The sequence below is a fragment of the Carcharodon carcharias genome, chromosome 15 (genome assembly GCF_017639515.1).
Source record: "Carcharodon carcharias isolate sCarCar2 chromosome 15, sCarCar2.pri, whole genome shotgun sequence".
Classification (NCBI taxonomy): Eukaryota; Metazoa; Chordata; class Chondrichthyes; order Lamniformes; family Lamnidae; genus Carcharodon; species Carcharodon carcharias.
The window spans coordinates 101364380-101381548 of record NC_054481.1 but is presented as its reverse complement, the minus strand read 5'-3'; the positions used below and the strand labels follow the sequence as shown (position 1 = coordinate 101381548).

Genomic DNA, 17169 nt, shown 5'->3' with positions numbered 1-17169 from the left:
GCAAGTTCAGAAAGGGACAGGTTAGAGTGGATGAAAGCAGCAGAGAAATTAAGATGACTGATGTCACGCCAACAGTTCTCAATGAAAAGATCAAGAGCAGGTAAGAATCCAGAGGGAGGGGTCCAGGTGGAGGGAGATTATTGGAAGCGGGTAAAAGGATCCTTTGAATGGAGAGAGGACTCCTGCCCAAAGAAGTGAGCATAGAAACGGAGGCAGCAGAAGAAGAGTTCAGCATCATGCCAAGACCGAAATTCTTTAAGGTGAGGGCATAAGGGTATGAAACTGAGTCCTTTGCTGAGCACTGAACATCCAGCATCAGAGAGGGGAAGGTCAGGGGGTATGGTGAATACACAGCCGGGGCTGGGATTGGAAGACGGGATGAGGTTAGGGGGATGGGTAGGGTTGGAGGGTCCTGGATGGGCGTTGGTGTCGATGAGTTGTTGGAGCTTGCGTTACTTTGTATCTGAAAGAAAGAGACAAAGTTCTTGTTGAGGTGTCGGATGAGACAAAGAATAAAATGAAATTGGGGGCAAGGACAGCTTAGAGATAGGGTGAGTCGGTGCTGCTGGAGGGAGAGGTCGAGTGTGTTAATATAGGAGCGCGTGGCACTGAGTGTGGATCTCAGGATGCGACGAGAACAGCAGTCTGAAGAGCGTTGTATGTCCCGGAAATACCTGTAAAACATGAGGGATGGAACTTCAGTTGGAATCCACGTGGGGTAAGTCGGAGACGGAGACAATCACTGAGCAAAGAAATATGGCTGTGAAAGCCAGTTTTAGTAAACACCTTGTCAAACACCAGGAGAGAAATGGAAAGCAATGAAGGTGAATGGGGCAAAAGACAAATGGAAATCCTGTCGGAGAGAAGAGCACTACTTCTTCAAGGTAGGCATTTCTGGAAGAGAAGTGGCAGTCAATTAAACACTAAGATAAAAGCAAAATACTGCAGATGCTGGAAATCTGAAACAAAAATAAAAATAGCTGGAAAAACTCAGCAGGTCTGACAGCATCTGCGGAGAGGACCACAGTTGATGTTTTGAGTCCGTATGACTCTTCAGCAGAACTAAGGAAATAGAGAAATATTGTAATATAGTTCATCTTGTTTAATAATTTTTTTTTGTTAAAAGGTCATCAGCTGACTCCTGTGGCTCTATTCAGTAGTCACCCTCCACGTTTCTAAACAAAAAAATAAAAGTTAGGATCTATCAAGCTGGGTTTCACCCTGGGATCTGACTTGTTCAGTAGTAACATCAGCTGGGATCATAGCACTTGGGATAGTTCTCACATTAAAGATGGGACATAAATGCTAGTTGTCGCTGTCAGGGGCCACAAAGGACTATAGAAGTGGGACACGAGGGATGGAACTTCAGTTGGAATCCACGTGGGGTAAGTCGGAGATGGAGACAGTCATCTAATATTGGCTCCACTCAGCAACTCGATTGTAAACTCCATTTTCTCTAGTCCATTGCCCATTCCACGGTGCACATTTAAAATCCATCAGATTTTAGTGAAAATCTAATTAAAAAATAAATGATTCTTTCCTTTCAACTGAAATAAAACATTTAACCTTAAGTGAACTATGTAAAAAAAAACGATGAAAACTGGGTTTAAAGGGCTTCTCCCAGCCAGCAGATGTCAATGTCTGAGGAGTTTTCAGGGATTTCTTTCGTAGAAACCGGTTTTCCTTCCTGGGATCTATGTCCATGACTGATTGTGAATAGAGAGCTGTCACATCATGTCACAGACACAGGGGCAGATTTACATTTTAACCTAACGGCGGGTGGGCTGGAATATAAAAAAAAGACCTACAGAAAATAACCCAACCTCCCTCCCCCATAACACATTTGCAACAACCACATCATTTCTTCCCAATTAAACGAATCCAGGTACTTAAAGTTGATCTGAGAACGGGACAAAGGGGGGGGGGGGGGAAGGGCAGCGCACTTTGGTGCATGGTTTTGAGGAGGAAGGAAAAGGCGGAAGTTTGATGCTTTAATTATTTAGAATATATATAAATATATATATAGATAAAAGAGGCAGACAGATGTGAGGCGGGTCCACGTGGTTTGTTTCAGACACAGATCTATTGTTCAGATCAATAAAAAGGCAGAGTCTGAGGGGGGAAAAGGGGGAAGAAAGGAGACAAATCTAAGGGTTTAAAACCCGGCAGGGAAAAAAAAGAGATATAATTTAGTGACTTTCAATCAAGTTGGCGGATATTTAATCACCTGCAGAGGAGATTTTTTTTTGGAAAGAAAGGAATTAATTTTGCCTACAGGACGATTTTCTTTCACTTTTTTTGGGTAAAAATTGGGGATTTGCTTCCCCCACCACCCCCTCTTTGCTGCTGCTGCTGTTGTTGTTGTTTGAGACAAGATGCCTCGCAAGAAGGTGGACAAAAAGAAAATGAAAGGTGGAAGGAAAAGAGAAAGAGACTTCAGCGATGAAGAGGAGCTGGAGCTGGAGAATCCCGGCAAGAAGATGGGCAAACCCGTCCTTCAGACTGTCAACGAACCGGAGGAGACTAAGGAAAAAATAGTAAGAAAGCCCGGGGCTTTGTGGCGGAATGGGGGGGGGGGGTGGGGGGGGGTTTATTTTTCTTTTCCAATCAATCCTTCAAACCCATGTTATCCTTCAGACGGAGCTAAAATAAATAAACCATTAAAACTTAAACGTCTGGGAAGAGGTTTCTGGCAAAAAAGTTCCTTTTTTCTTCCTTTTCGAAAAGTTTATTTTTAAAAAGAAATTCCCTGAACGTTTTAAACTTTAAAAGTCCTAACTTTTTAAACTTGATTGGGGGAGGGGGGCGGGGAGGAAAAATAAATGTTTGGAGGCCTGAACAAAGAAGCCGGGCCTGTAGAGCGACACCCTTCTTTAAATGATTTTATTTTTAACCAGACAAGAGCCGGTTGTTGAGTTTTCTTTAAATTTGGAACCCGCGTTTGGGGGGGGTTTGTACTTTTCGACCTCGCTTTTTTTTTTAAAAAAAAAACACATTTTGAAGGCTTTAAATCAGCAGCTTTACCTCAGTTATTCGCTTTATTTTAGTGTTTTTTAAAAAAAATCCGTGTTATTATTTTTGTTTTTGATATTGTTTGAGGGGGCGAGGGGGTTTTTATATGTTTTGTGTGGAGGATTTGGGGTTTTTTTTTTGTCTGTGTGGGCTTTGGGGATTTTCTTTTTCTTCTCCTGTGAGTCGCGGCCCAGGCGCGGAGGAGTCTCGAATCGAAGAGGCGGACGGACGGGATAATTAAATAATGGGGAAGTTCAAACACTGGAGCCTTCGCCGTGTGTGTGTGTGTCTGTCTGAGGAGAGGGATTTTTTTTTTTTTGGTTCGTTCGTGGGGGTCCCGGGACCCCGCGGGTCGTGGCTGTGCCGGGACTCGGGCTTCTCCTTCGCTACCAACACCACCCAGTCCCCGACTAGGCCGCACGCCGAGCCCGAAGCGACGGCATTTCCCCCCACCCCCCCCCCCCCCCCCCCCCCCCCCCCCCCGCCTCCGCCCAGACAAACCGACCTCCGCTTCCCCTCAACAACATTTAATTCATCTTCCGCCGCTTTTATTCACAGAAATGTTTACAATTCAAACTTCGATATTTTCCTGAAACCTGATATTTAAAAAAAAAATTAAACTTCTCGTCATAGTCGCTTTTCTTTTCTTTACCTTATTTTTTCCTTAAATTTCGGATGTCACGGTTAGGTTTATTTGATTAACTTTCTTGTTTTTTTTTGGGGGGGAATAAAATATTTTTTTTTAAAATTTTCGTCCGTTTCCGCTGCTCCAATTTCCCGCCATTTCTCGGGCGGCGGAGGCGACTCACTGCGCATGCTCCGGCCTCGCCTGTCAATCAACCCCGGAGACCCTGGCAGCAAACGCTGCTCCAACCAGAGGTGCAAACACAAGATGCTGCAAACTGGACATAATGGGGGTGGGGGGGAGATATTGGAACATAATTGATTTAAAAGCTGTATTTTGAAGAGTGTGATTATATAAGTTGGAATTTCCGAAAGCCCTTGGTCAGAACTTTAACTAGCAATGCTTATCTTATACAAAAACAGAATTACCTGGAAAAACTCAGCAGGTCTGGCAGCATCGGCGGAGAAGAAAAGAGTTGACGTTTCGAGTCCTCATGACCCTTCGACAGAACTTGTTCATGAGGACTCGAAACGTCAACTTGTCATGAGGACTCGAAACGTCAACTCTTTTCTTCTCCGCCGATGCTGCCAGACCTGCTGAGTTTTTCCAGGTAATTCTGTTTTTGTTTTGGATTTCCAGCATCCGCAGTTTTTTTGTTTATATATATATATTAATGCTTATCTTATATTTCATTAGTGCTTTTGCCTATGGTCCTTTGTGGACTATGGCTAACTACCTTACCATATCTTACTGCTTATTATACTGCACTCCTCACAATGGTTCATTATTATTATATAATACATATATATTTTAGCAGCCCTGTAATGAAAGCAAAATACTGTGGATGCTGGAGATCTGAAATAAAAACAAAGTGCTGGAAAACTCAACCAGCCCGGCTGCATTTGTGGAGAGAGAAAAACACAGTTAATGTTTCGAGTCCAACATGACTTTTTTGGAACTGGAAGAGTTCCAAAGAAGAGACGTATTGGACTTGACGTTAACTCTGTTTCTCTCTCGGCAGGTCTGGCAGCATCTGTGGAGTTTTTCCAACACTTGTTTATTTCCTACCAGCAGTGCTGTGTTTTGCAAACAAGAATGAATACGTTTTATATTTGTCCATAGCATAAATTCAGGGTTGGAGAAAAGTGAGCTAAATCAAGTAGTAGTGGGTTAAGTAAGATTAGTCCCAAGAAGGAAGGGGAAACTGGGAGCTCCAGAGTTTTGTGGGCCTGCAACAGAGTGCACCACCTCTCACTCAATTCAGTGATGATTTCTGTACTTCAACACTGCAGTTCTGGGAAGGAGGAACATTGGATGCATGTTTGGAGCTTAGAGTAGATGAGAGAAAGGTTTAGGAGCAATGGTGCAAATCTTGGGAGGAAAACTGAGAGGTTCTTCGTTGCACAACTTTTAGCTCCGAATGTTCCAGCTTGCAGGTTGTTTGTTTATTAGAAAGCATAGAATTAAAATGTGCATGCATTTTCCAAAACAGTTGCACCGTGGCAGTTGTATGCTGTACAGTTCTTTTTTGTAATTGGATATACCTAGCACTTGGGAGTTAACAGCATTATGTTTGGAAGAGGGGAAGAAACATTTAAAAAGTTGTCCCTTGTTCAACATCTTTGTTTTTGCCCAATTGTTGGACAGTGAAATGGCCAGTATCTGGGTCCCTCGATTGTCACGGACCTCTGGATCTGGTCGCAGAAGCCTACGGGAGCAGCTTCCTTTGTTTCCCATGGAGCCACAAGGATAGTTACCTTTTGGCGGCAGTACAAAGAGGCCTAGCAGGGAGGGAGTCTGGTCCTGGGCTATTATTGTACTGTTCAATGCTTTTTTTTTATATTCCTCCAAATTTCCCTGTCCTGGGTGTGGTGATTGGCCTCTGGTAACTCACCTAGTTGATATTTCATGCCTGAATCTTGATAGTGAATGTCAGGAGGTCTTCAAACCTGATCCTATCTTATGTTCACACATGTAAACCCTTATGTACTTATTCAGGAGAGATCTGGGATGGAACTAGAGGTTTTCTTGTTCGATGTGGCACAAAGTTAGAGTTCATTTTTTGGGATGTTAGGGTGACTATATCACCTTTTTATTTAAATTGTTGGAATATATATATATACTTTAAAATGATTTAGCCCAGCACTGAACATCACAAAAGGCCCGATAAAACTAACAGTATACACCACTGTTGATTTGAATACATCTGTGTAGCAATGACCTTCAACAATGTTCTTTCTTACGTTCTTATGTTTGTGATAGTTCTCCCATAAAAATGCAACAATTGGCAGCCTTCATTGTTCAAAGTTGCCTATTAAGTGATTGAGTCTCCTTTCTACCAATGTAGATTTCATTTTATAATTTATGTTAAAGGCATTCCACATTCAAGCCTTGTCTTTGCATCCCAATTTGGGTACTTTAACAATAGTACTATCCCTCTTAATGCTTTAGCCTCAGAGCCACAAATGCTTCACAAATGTTGCTTGCTTTGGTTATTTTGAATGTTCTTTTAGGTAGGAATAAGCACTCCACTAAGAATCTTTACAGTTTGTCATGGTGAGATTTGTGAAGGATTAGACCAGTTTGTCTTCACCATCTTTCAAGTAAGGGCCACCCTAGCAAAAAACCTGCAGTGTGAGAGCCACATTGATGACTAAATTATAATTGCTTACGACTTCAGTAAGTCACTTGAGCCAAAAAATAAACGCCAAGAGTTGAATGCTCTGCTAGTTCTATGGTGGTCGCTATGGTAACATAACTGTTACTATACAACATACATACTTAGATATACATATTGGCACACGTTGGACCATGTGGTGAATGTGACCTGTTAAAGAAGGCTGATTTTTGGCAGACTCGCTACGCCTTTCTAACGTTAAAAATAAAATTAAATAGGAAGGTAATGCTGGGTTGGGCTCTGGCTCGCTGCGACCCTCTGGCGATAAGGCGGTTACTGAAAATGGGTGGATGGAGTTAGGGAGCTGCACTTAGTGTTGATGGGAGCCGCCACTAGCTCGAGGGCCTTGCAGTGAAGAGCATTGGATTAGACCCTTCTTGATTATTCTGCAGGTGTAGAGCAATGAGGGTTTCTCCCAGGACCAAGGAGAGGGTGGTGATCACAATTTGAAAAGCCTCGTAAGTTTTTGGTGTTGCTCAGCATGAATGGTGGAGATCTGAGATGTGGTTGAGATCTGAGGTGCATCTCTGGAGTAATTTTGCATTGCGGGCAGCCAGTTATGATGAGATTGGTCTGTTGGATTCTATAGGGCACAACACAGCAGGGTCTTGGTTTGAAGTGTCATCCCTGGAGATGACAAAAATAGGTGCACTGGATGAAATGACCCAGCTTCAAGTAGGTCAAGGAACGTTGCACTCACGAGGCTTGTGCATATCTTTGCAGCAAGAAGATGCACTGCCCTGAGGTGAAACCCAGTGCCCAAACCCCCACCCCCATAGGAAATGTATGGGAAAGCTCATTTTTGTCCATCAGAGCAAATAAAATACATGATGTTGAGGAAATAGACCAAGAGGTATGGGATCCTTTCCAGGAATCATGTCAAGCTTCCATAACAAGAAAGACAAGCCCCACCCATTGTCTCAACCCAGTGTCGATAACCAACAACCCCCTCCCCCACCCCACACCCAACCCAATAAACTCCCAGCCTACCCTGTCACTGAGCATCCCTCACAGTAATGTGAGAACTATACTTGATGGCCCATGTCTACGTCTGCAAGTACGGAGTGGCCTAGAATAAGGCTTGCGTGCAAATCATTAACAACACTTGGTAGCACGGTGGAGTTGATTAGGCTAAGGAAGGACCAAATTAAAAGAAAACAACTTTTCAATATTAGTGATTTTTGATTATAGCAGGATGAAGAGTGCATCACCATTCACTAGTGATAAGCTATGTCATTCCATCCTGTCACAACGTATAAAGTAACTGCTATTCAGATTCTAGAAATTTTTTATTGTTTTTATTTCAATGATTGGACTTCTATTTTAAATGTATTTGCAGTGTGCCAACACATTCCCATCTTTGTATTTTTGTGAAAAAGGCCATTTTACCATAGGAGTTTTCTGTATGAAATAGGCCACAGACGTTTTTAATCTGACTTGGCTCATCTAATGACTGGTCTCAGGAGATTTTAGAACCAACCGGAATTGGAAAGGCCCATTTAAGCCTTGTAGCTACGTGATCTCTGGCAGTGCTGATTGGATCATACAATGTAGGGAAACGGCAGCACTTGGCACTATCATTAAAAAAAAGGGTTCAAATGCAGCGTATAGGCCTCTCTTCACTACGCCATTTTGTGTTCAGATCATCCATAGCACAACTGGATGCCTTGAAGAAATGCCTTTGTGCTTTAGTCTGAAGGAACTATCTTGATCAACGGGAGCACTGACTCATGGAAGACTTTTGTTACTCTTTTGAAGCAGATGCTGAAAATAAATCCACAGAAGTAGGCTGATCTGTAATTTGATTTTATTTTGTTACAAGGTTGTTTTTGGAAGATGTTCTTGTTTTTTGAAAAATGAGCTTGTCACGGAGGGTTTGACATGCAGATGAATTTGAAAACTGAAGACTTGTGGGGAGTTATGTTGTGCCAGTTTTATAAAGAGCTTTCTAGTGCAATCTATTACAATCCTACAAACTAAACTTATTTTCTGATATCTCAACTTGGTGGATTGTCCATTGGCTTTCGTGCACACAAGATTGTGGTATGCGGATTATCTCAGTTAACCTCAACCAAATCATGTGACTTGCCAAAATGCCATTTAAAAAGCTATAAGTATCCAAACAAGATCAAGGTGCTGGAAGCACAGTGGTCAGTCAGCATCAGTAGAGTTACCATAATATAAAAGCAAAAAACTGCGGATGCAGGAAATCCAAAACAAAAATACCTGGAAAAACTCAGCAGGTCTGACTGCATCTGCGGAGAGGAGCACGTTTCGAGTCCGTATGACTCTTCAACAGAACTAAGGAAAAATAGAAAAGAGGTGAAATATAAGCTGGTTTGGGGGGGTTGCATGGGGGTGGGGGGGGGTGGGACAGGTACAGCTGGTTAGAGGGCCAGTGATAGGTGGAGATAACCAAAAGATGTCATAGACAAAAGGACAAAGAGGTGTTGAAGGTGGTGATATTATCTCAGGCGTGTGATAATAAGTGACATTAAGGGTAGAAAGCAGGACAAGCAAGGTACAGATAGCCCTAGTGGGGGTGGGGTGGGGGGAAAGAGATCGAAATAGGCTAAAAGGTAAAGATAAAACAATGGATGGAAATACATTTAAAAATAATGGAAATAGGTGGGAAAAGAAAAATCTATAAAATTATTGGAAAAGTGGGGGGGTGAGGTGGGGATGGAGGAGAGAGTTCATGATCTAAAATTGTTGAACTCAATATTCAGTCTGGAAGGCTGTAAAGTGTCTAGTCGGAAGATGAGGTGCTGTTCTTCCAGTTTGCGTTGAGCTTCACTGGAACAATGCAGCAGGCCTAGGATGGGCATGAGAGCAGGGTGGAGTGTTGAAATGGCAAGTGACAGGAAGGTCTGGGTCATGCTTGCGGACAGACTAAAGGTGTTCCGCAAAGCGATCACCCAGTCTGTGTTTGGTCTCTCCAATGTAGAGGAAACCACATTGGGAGCAGTGAATGCAGTAGACTAAATTGAGGGAAGTGCAAGTGAAGTGCTGTTTCACTTGAAAGGAGTGTTTGGGCCCTTGGACAGTGAGGGGAGGGGAAGTAAAGGGGCAGGTGTGGTACCTTCTGCGGTTGCATGGGAAGGTGCTGCGGGAGGGGGTTGATGTGTAGGGGGTGATGGAGGAGTGGACCAGGGTGTTCCGGAGGGAACGATCCCTGCGGAATGCCGCCGGGGGGGGTGAAGGGAAGATGTGTTTGGTGGTGGCATCATGCTGGAGTTGACGGAAATGGCAGAGGATGATCTTTGAATGCGGAGGCTAGTGGGGTGATAAGTGAGGGAAGGGGGGGACCCTATCATGGTTCTGGGTGGGAGAGGAAGGTGTGAGGGTGGATGCGTGGGAGATAGGCCGGACACGGTTGAGGGCCCTGTCAACCACCGTGGTTGGAAAAACCTCGGTTAAGGAAGAAGGAGGACATGTCAGAGGAACTGTTTTTGAAAGTGGCATCATCAGAACAGATGCGACGGAGGCGAAGGAACAGAGAGAATGGGGTGGAGTTCTTACAGGAAGCGGGGTGTGAGGAGCTGTGGGAGTCGGTAGGCTTGTAATGAATATTGGTGGACAGTCTATCACCAGAAATTGAGACAGAGAGGTCAAGGAAGGGAAGGGAAGTGTCAGAGATGGACCATGTGAAAATGATGGGTGGAAAGTTATTCATTTTGCTTTCCATTTTCACCCCTCCATCATTTTCACGTGGTCCATCACCACCCTGTTGCTTGCCATTTCAACACTCCACCCTGCTCTCATGCCCACATGTCCGTCTTTTGCCTGCTGCACTGTTCCAGTGAAGCTCAACGCAAACTGGAGGAACAACACCTAATTTTCCGACTAGACACTTTACAGCCTTCCGGACTGAATATTGAGTTCAACAATTTTAGATAATGAACTCTCCTCCATCCCCACTCCCTTTCTGATCCCCCTTTTTTCCAATAATTTATATAGATTTTTCTTTTCCTACCTATTTCCATTATTTTCAAATGTATTTCCATCCGTTGTTTTATCTCTCTACCTTTTACCCCATTTCGATCCCTTCCCCCCACCCTACCCCCATTAGGGCTATCTGTACCTTGCTCGTCCTGCTTTCTACCCTTAATGTCACCTATTATCACATTCCTTAGGTAATATCACCATCTTCAACACCACTTTGTCCTTTTGTCTGTGAGATCTTTTGGTTATCTCCACCTATCACTGGCTCTCTATCCAGCTCTACCACCTTCCCCCCCGGCCCCCCCCCCCCCAACCCCCGCAAACCAGCTCATATTTCACCTCCTTTTCTATTTTTTATTTTTCTTTAGTTCTGTTGGAGTCATACGGACTTGAAACGTTAACTGTGTTCCTCTCCGTAGATGCTGTCAGACCTGCTGAGTTTTTCCAGGTATTTTTGTTTTTGTCAGTAGAGTTACCACTCCGGGGTGGAGTTTTTCTCAGTTCTTGTTTCAGATTTCTGCCGCGTAGTTTTCTTCTGTGCAACAAGAAGCAATACTGAGATAAAAACAGAAAATGCCTCTACAGGTCTGGCCATATATGTGGAGGGAGAAAACAGAGCTAACGTTTCCAGCTTTGACCTTTCATCAGGACTTTGTATACTCTCTCCAAAGACCTGCTGAGAGTTTCTCGCATTTTTTGTCTTTATTTCAAATTTCCAAGATCGGTAGTATTTTGCTTTCATATTAGAAATACTGGGTGTGAGGAGGCCCATGTGGAACTTAAGTACCAGAATGTCCACCATAGCTGTATTTTTAATTTTTATTTTAAACCTCAGATTTCTACATGAAGGAACATGGGATATAACTGCTTTACTCCTGCTTCTGTACAATTTACTAAATGCTGTGACTGGCTCCTGTAATCTCTCATGCACCTGAATGTTTCTCTCTTGATGCTTTCCCACAGAAACTGGAAGGATCGAAGTGCAAAGGTCAGCTTCTTATCTGTGGAGCCACAAACTGGGACTTGATTGGTCGTAAAGAAGTCCCTAAGCAACAAGGTAGGATGCTATACTTCTGAATATATGTAGCTGTGACATTGGTGCTGATCACCTCCGTGTGAACACACACACCGACAAATCAGGTTCATTAATGCCTGTGTTTTGGGCACTTAAGAATTCAAATGCTGATAGGGGTGAGCACACTAGTGGAGTGAATTTTACTGGATGCCATATTGGTGAGGGCATAATTGTGTGCAGTGAACACCTGGAAAGACACAGAGCAGACAGACAGACCACAATGTCATCAGTGCAGCGTTGATTTACTGTAGTGATATAATTTTGCATATCAGTGTCCAAGGGACACCCTCTTGCCCTTGCTGAACACGTGGGGTCTTTTATGCTGCTCAACACAACAGGACTATTGAAAGGAATTATCAACTAGTTACGAGTTCAGTGTTGATTAATATTCCTTTGGCTGTTGCTATGATTCTACAAGTGCTCTCTGTAGAAGTTTCATGTTGCAGAAGTCAACAGTAGGTGGTGTGGAAGGGGCTAAGGGACTTCTTGTTGAGTTCAAGGCTTCTGCACAAGACCTGGGTGCACTGTTAAGCAATTCACTTTGGAATATAGTTGACTTGGAGAATGGGCAGAGGCCACTCGGAGCAGGGTAAACTGCTGGAAGAGGGGGAAGGAAGAGGAGGGAGAAGAATGGCTCTCAGCAGGAGGCTAGATTTACTTGGTGTTCAGGGAGCAGTTTCTATACCTGAACCTCTGAGGAACAATATATGAAACGTCTGAACCTCAATAAGAATGTCCTCACTGAAATCTGCAGCTACATTTCATTCTCTTGTCAAACACAAGCAGGCAGAGCAAGCACACAGATTTGTTAGGGGTGTTGTGTGCCGTTGCCACACATTACTTTGCAGACAGTCATATGTTAACTGTGCCCTGTGCCGGAACAGACGCATTTGGTATGGGACCATTGGCCGTGAATCATACAGTTTATTCCAGGTATCCTGGCAGCAGTCTTGAATCAGTTTTTCTGTGGCAGTCCATTGTGCTAGCTGAACTTAATCCACCATGCCAAACCCAAGAGTGGCTACTAGGCAACAAAGGCTAGCTGCTGACAACATGGCTGATGATCCCAGTGAGCAGCATGCATATGATGAAAGCTGTGCCGCCCCATGAAATGTGATAGAGCAGACCACTGGTGCACTGAAGCAACACTAACTTTGTCTGGACCACTCTAGAGGAGCCCTCCAGTACTTGGCAGAGCAGTATTCAGGTTTGCAAAGGTCTGTTGCACACTGCATATCCTTGCCATCATGAGGAGACAACTCTTGTAATAGCAATACAGTGAGTAGCTCAGGAGAAGGGGAAAGGAAGGAGGCAACCTTTTCGAAGAAGAGTCATATGGACTCAACGTTAACTGTTTCTCTCTGCACAGATACTGCCAGACCTGAGTTTTTCCAGCAGTTTCCGTTTTTATATCAGATTTCCAGCATCTGCAATATTTTGCTTTTAACAATGTCTTTTTGCCAAGGCTGTCCGTGAAGAACTTATCCGAGTGCAATACTTGTAACTGCAACCCCAATTCCGCCATTAACAAACAATCCTACATCTTCCCTTCTCCCGTCACTGACTACCACGGTCCTGCGGCCACAACACAGAAATCAAAACCAGCATAAAATAAACATTCCTGACCAAAATTATGAATGAAATCATGCCATAATGCATACAAAAGTCGATAATTGCCTTGTGCATTCCCCCAATGCCTGCCTCCCTTGTGCCTTTGCCTGTCCTAGTGCTTCTACGTAGTCCTGACCCACAGGCTACAGCGTGGCTAGTGGAATGTTGCTGATTTTTGTGGAAGAGACTGCAGATGATTGTGGAGGGAAAACTCAAAGGCCTGGCTTGGGACTGCATCACCTCTGCATGGGCAGCAGCAGCCTGGGTTGGCTGGCTGACAGACAACAGCAAGGGCATTAGTGAGGATGAACCGCTACCAGTACCCCGAGCTCCATCTCAGCAATCCTAGCTAACCTGCTGGAGGCCAAATTGCTGAACTGATGTGACACCCTGCAAGCCTCTTTGCACACTAACTACAACCACAATGACAGCAGTCTGAGCTTGCAGGGTTGCAAGCTGTCCCCTGCGTGACAGCAATCTGTAGGATGAGGCATGAGGATACTGACATCTTCAGTGATTTCATCCCTACCTTTTGGCTACAGCCTCAGCAATCGCTGTCCCAATAAAAGCCAACTCTGTCTCCTCTATGGAGGGGTTAGGACATGCAGGTTCACTTGGCCCCCTCCAGTTAGCTCCTGCTGCTTTTGGTTGTGCATTACCTTGTCCTCCAAGAGAGATGGAAGTGTGTCACTGGGTGTTATGGAATCTATTTAGCTGATAGGGCTATCATAGTTGAATAGCTGGCAATGTGTGCAACCAGTGAGGATGTAGTTGTGAGACTTACAGCAGTGTTAGTGTCTTGAGTGTGTGGTCAAGCATATGAGTGTCAGGTGTGATTGCCCTTATTGCTAAACATTAGCGATATTTAAGAGGTGGAGGTGTGGTGCATTGAGTTGCGCCTGAGGCCAGTGGTGCAGTTGATAGGTTATGGCATTTGAAGCTGCATTCGCTGACCTTAACTACTTGTGTTGAGGTCATTTGAACTTCTTGTGACATCACAGCTAGGCCCTCGGCAAGGTTCCTGGCATTAGCCTTTATGGCAGTTTGCTTCCATAATGTTCTGAGCGTGTCTGGAGGGCCTCCTGGACCCCTGTGAACACAGTTTATCTCTTCTCATTCCCACCTCCTTGACTAAGACCAGTAGTTCAGCATGCAGAAACCTTGGAGCCATGTTGTGACATTCTTCAATATTTTCCGGGTAATATTTGCTTCATGAATGACTGACTGCCAGCACCTGCTCTGACCACAAAGCACCTCCTCTTTAAGTAGAGCATGCTAGCTTTAGATAGTGCTTGCTACCCACACTGTTGGCTGGCTACATTAGCAGGGGGCCAATCAATAGCGTGGGTGATGCTGGTTTGAGATTGAAATTGAAATGAGCAGACAGCAATACATTGATTGCGATGCGCGTATCTTACAAATGGGCATGGTAAGATGATGATGATCCCTGTGCCTGTTTACAGGGCTGTGTGAATTTAGCCCCCGTATGCCTTGAATTGCTCCCACTCGCAGTTTACTTAAATTGTAACAGAGAATGATATGAACCTCCAATATCTGCTGAATTCTCCTAGAGCTGAGACTTAGATGAGAGATCATCTAATTAAGTTGCTTAATTTGAATTGGGTCTGGCACTTAAAACATCACTGTTGTTTTGGACTTCAAATATTATGAATTAACATAATTCAGAAAGAATAGACTTGTATTGTGGAGGACTTCCCTTCCATCTGATAGTGATTCTACTGTGTTATTTTGCCTGTTTTTATTAAATATTTATTTTATTTACAGTATGCACATTGATTCTCAATCAGTAATAATATGGTTGATTTATTTTTTTGAGGTGCAACTTGGGTGACCACAACATTTGCATAAGTATGTTAATTACAGTAATCTTGGAGCCAGCAATTTTTTGTTGTTGATGTGGAAATGACTGAAATGTCAGAGAGGCAATTATGTTGCATTGTTTTAATGTGTTTGGCAATGGCTAGTAGCTAAACTTGTTTTAATTGTTTCAGCTGCATACCGTAACCTGGGACAGAATCTGTGGGGCCCAAATCGTTACGGATGTCTCTCAGGAATACGTGTGCGGACGGTGTCATCGGGATCATGTGCTGCCCACAATCTCATCATTACAACAGAAGGGAAGATCTGGAGCTGGGGTGAGTAGCTGGAAATGAAACAAGGGGAGTTGTAAGAGCAGTGCAGTTGGATTGAGTTTGTAAACTTAGTGCACCCTAATTGGCTTCCAAGTTTTATCACTTGAATCAGCTGCAAGTTTCTTGACTGACAGAAATTTGCTTATCAAGCTTGCATACAAATACCCGTATGCACTTCTAAATTTGTAGCATTTAACTACCTTAACAACATGACAAGTAGCTTTCATCTTTCAGGAAGTGGTTTCGTGGAGGAAGTGGTTTCATTCCTTCCCAACCTCTCTATTTTGTTCAACCTGGCGTGTGTGAAATTTACAGCACTGAAGTAGGTCACCTGACCCAAATGGTCAATACTGATGTTCATACTCCATATATGTCTCCTCCCTCCCCTTTTCACCTAACCCTTTTAGTATAGCCCTCTACTCTTTTTTTAAAAATTTGTTCATTGGATGTGGGTGTTGCTGGCTAGGCCAGCAATTATTGCCCATCCCTAATTGCCCTTGATCAGAGGGTATTTAAAAGTCAACCACATTGCTGCGGGTCTGGAGTCACACGTAGGCCAGACCAGATAAGGATGGCAGATTTCCTTCCCTAAAGAACATTAGTGAACCAGATGGGTTTTTACCAAAATTGGCAATGGTTTCTTGGCCATCATTAGACTTTTTAGTTCCAGATTTTTTATCAAATTCAAATTCTACCACGGCGGCAATTGTCCCCAGAGCATTATCCTGGGTCTGTGGATTACTAGTCCAGCAACAATACCACTACGTCATGTGCTTACTCCTTAAATGAATCAATGCTATTGCCCTCAACTGCTTGAGTTCTACATTCTAGCCAATCTCAGGGTAAAGAAGTTTCTCCTGAATTTCTTGTTTGATTTATTAGTATCCATCTTGTATTTATGGCCCATAATTTTTGTCTGTTCTCCCTGCCTCTTTCTATGTCTACCCCGGTGAACTCTAATAATCTTGTTCATATTTATGACTGAGTTGCCTTACCAATTCTATTTATTTCAATCCTGAATGCAAACTGCTATCTTTTATAGTGGATGGAATAAGTTTGGAGAAAATCAGTTCAACGTATCTCAAGTGCACCATGGGAATTGCACTTGTTACTCCTGCCAGCACGGTCTGCTGTCTGACAAATGTAGCACCACAGGGTGGAATTTAATGCCCTTTCCTGAGGCAAGTTTGGCAGGAGGATATTTAATCTAGCAGGTGAGGACCCCACTAACTTCCCACCTCCATCCTGGCTAAGCTTGTGGTAGAAAAGCCTGCGGACAGCCTTCCTGCTCCTGCTCCCACCCCCCTTGTCAATTGAGGCCCTTAAGTGGACAGTTAATGTCCACTTCAGAGCCTAATCTCGCCATGGCTGGATGCAGTGGGCGGGGGACTCTGCATGCGGGAAGCCCAAAAAGCAAACCTTGTCAGTGTTGCTTGCGGGCTCCTGTGGGGATGGGGTCTCTCGTTCAAAGGCAGTCAGTGCCTGATCGATGAACCCGGCATTGGGAAGGGGGTAACCTACTGAGAGCCAACCCTTGCCCTTGCTTTTTATGCCCTGCACCAACCCCTCCCCTGTGAACACCTTCCTGCCACACTTTCCTGGGTTTGTGGTGATCCTCCGCTTTGGGTGGGTGTAGTACCTGCAGCAGCCACTGCCTCCCTGGTGGCACTACTGAGCAGTGAAGAGCAAGACTTCTGCCCCCAGGGTGCTTGAAGGCACTTAACTCAGTGAGCCTCCCTGAAAAGAGGCGATGTAGGGCTCGCAAGCTGGCGAACGAGACCCCCGTCACCTCCATTAAATACTGCTGCAGTGTGTACTAGAGGCTAATTTAAAAATGTTCTTTTTCTATGTTTTTTACCCCTCTTAGGTCGAGGGGAGAAAGGTCAGCTTGGACACGGTGACACAAAGCGCGGAGAGGTCCCCAAACTCATTGAGGCCCTCAAAGAGCAGACAATAGTTGCAGGAGCTTGTGGACGTAATCACAGTCTCTGTTTAACAGGTAACTGCCAGAGCACGTGGGAGGCTGAAAGGGGGCCTTTATTATGACTTCATAACGAGCAATGATTGTATT

The 17169-nt window shown here is 44.1% G+C and overlaps 1 protein-coding gene across 1 annotated transcript in view; it reads left to right on the top strand.

Moving 5' to 3' along the window:
• The first annotated feature begins 1950 nt into the window (after positions 1-1950).
• The window catches only part of rcc2 (regulator of chromosome condensation 2), a 37724-nt gene continuing 22505 nt past the window's right edge, over positions 1951-17169 (top strand). The window contains exons 1-4 of the mRNA XM_041206214.1: positions 1951-2537; positions 11223-11316; positions 14958-15101; positions 16966-17097. Coding sequence (XP_041062148.1) covers positions 2376-2537; positions 11223-11316; positions 14958-15101; positions 16966-17097 — 532 coding nt within the window. The 5' untranslated portion in view covers positions 1951-2375. The remainder of the gene's footprint in view (positions 2538-11222; positions 11317-14957; positions 15102-16965; positions 17098-17169) is intronic.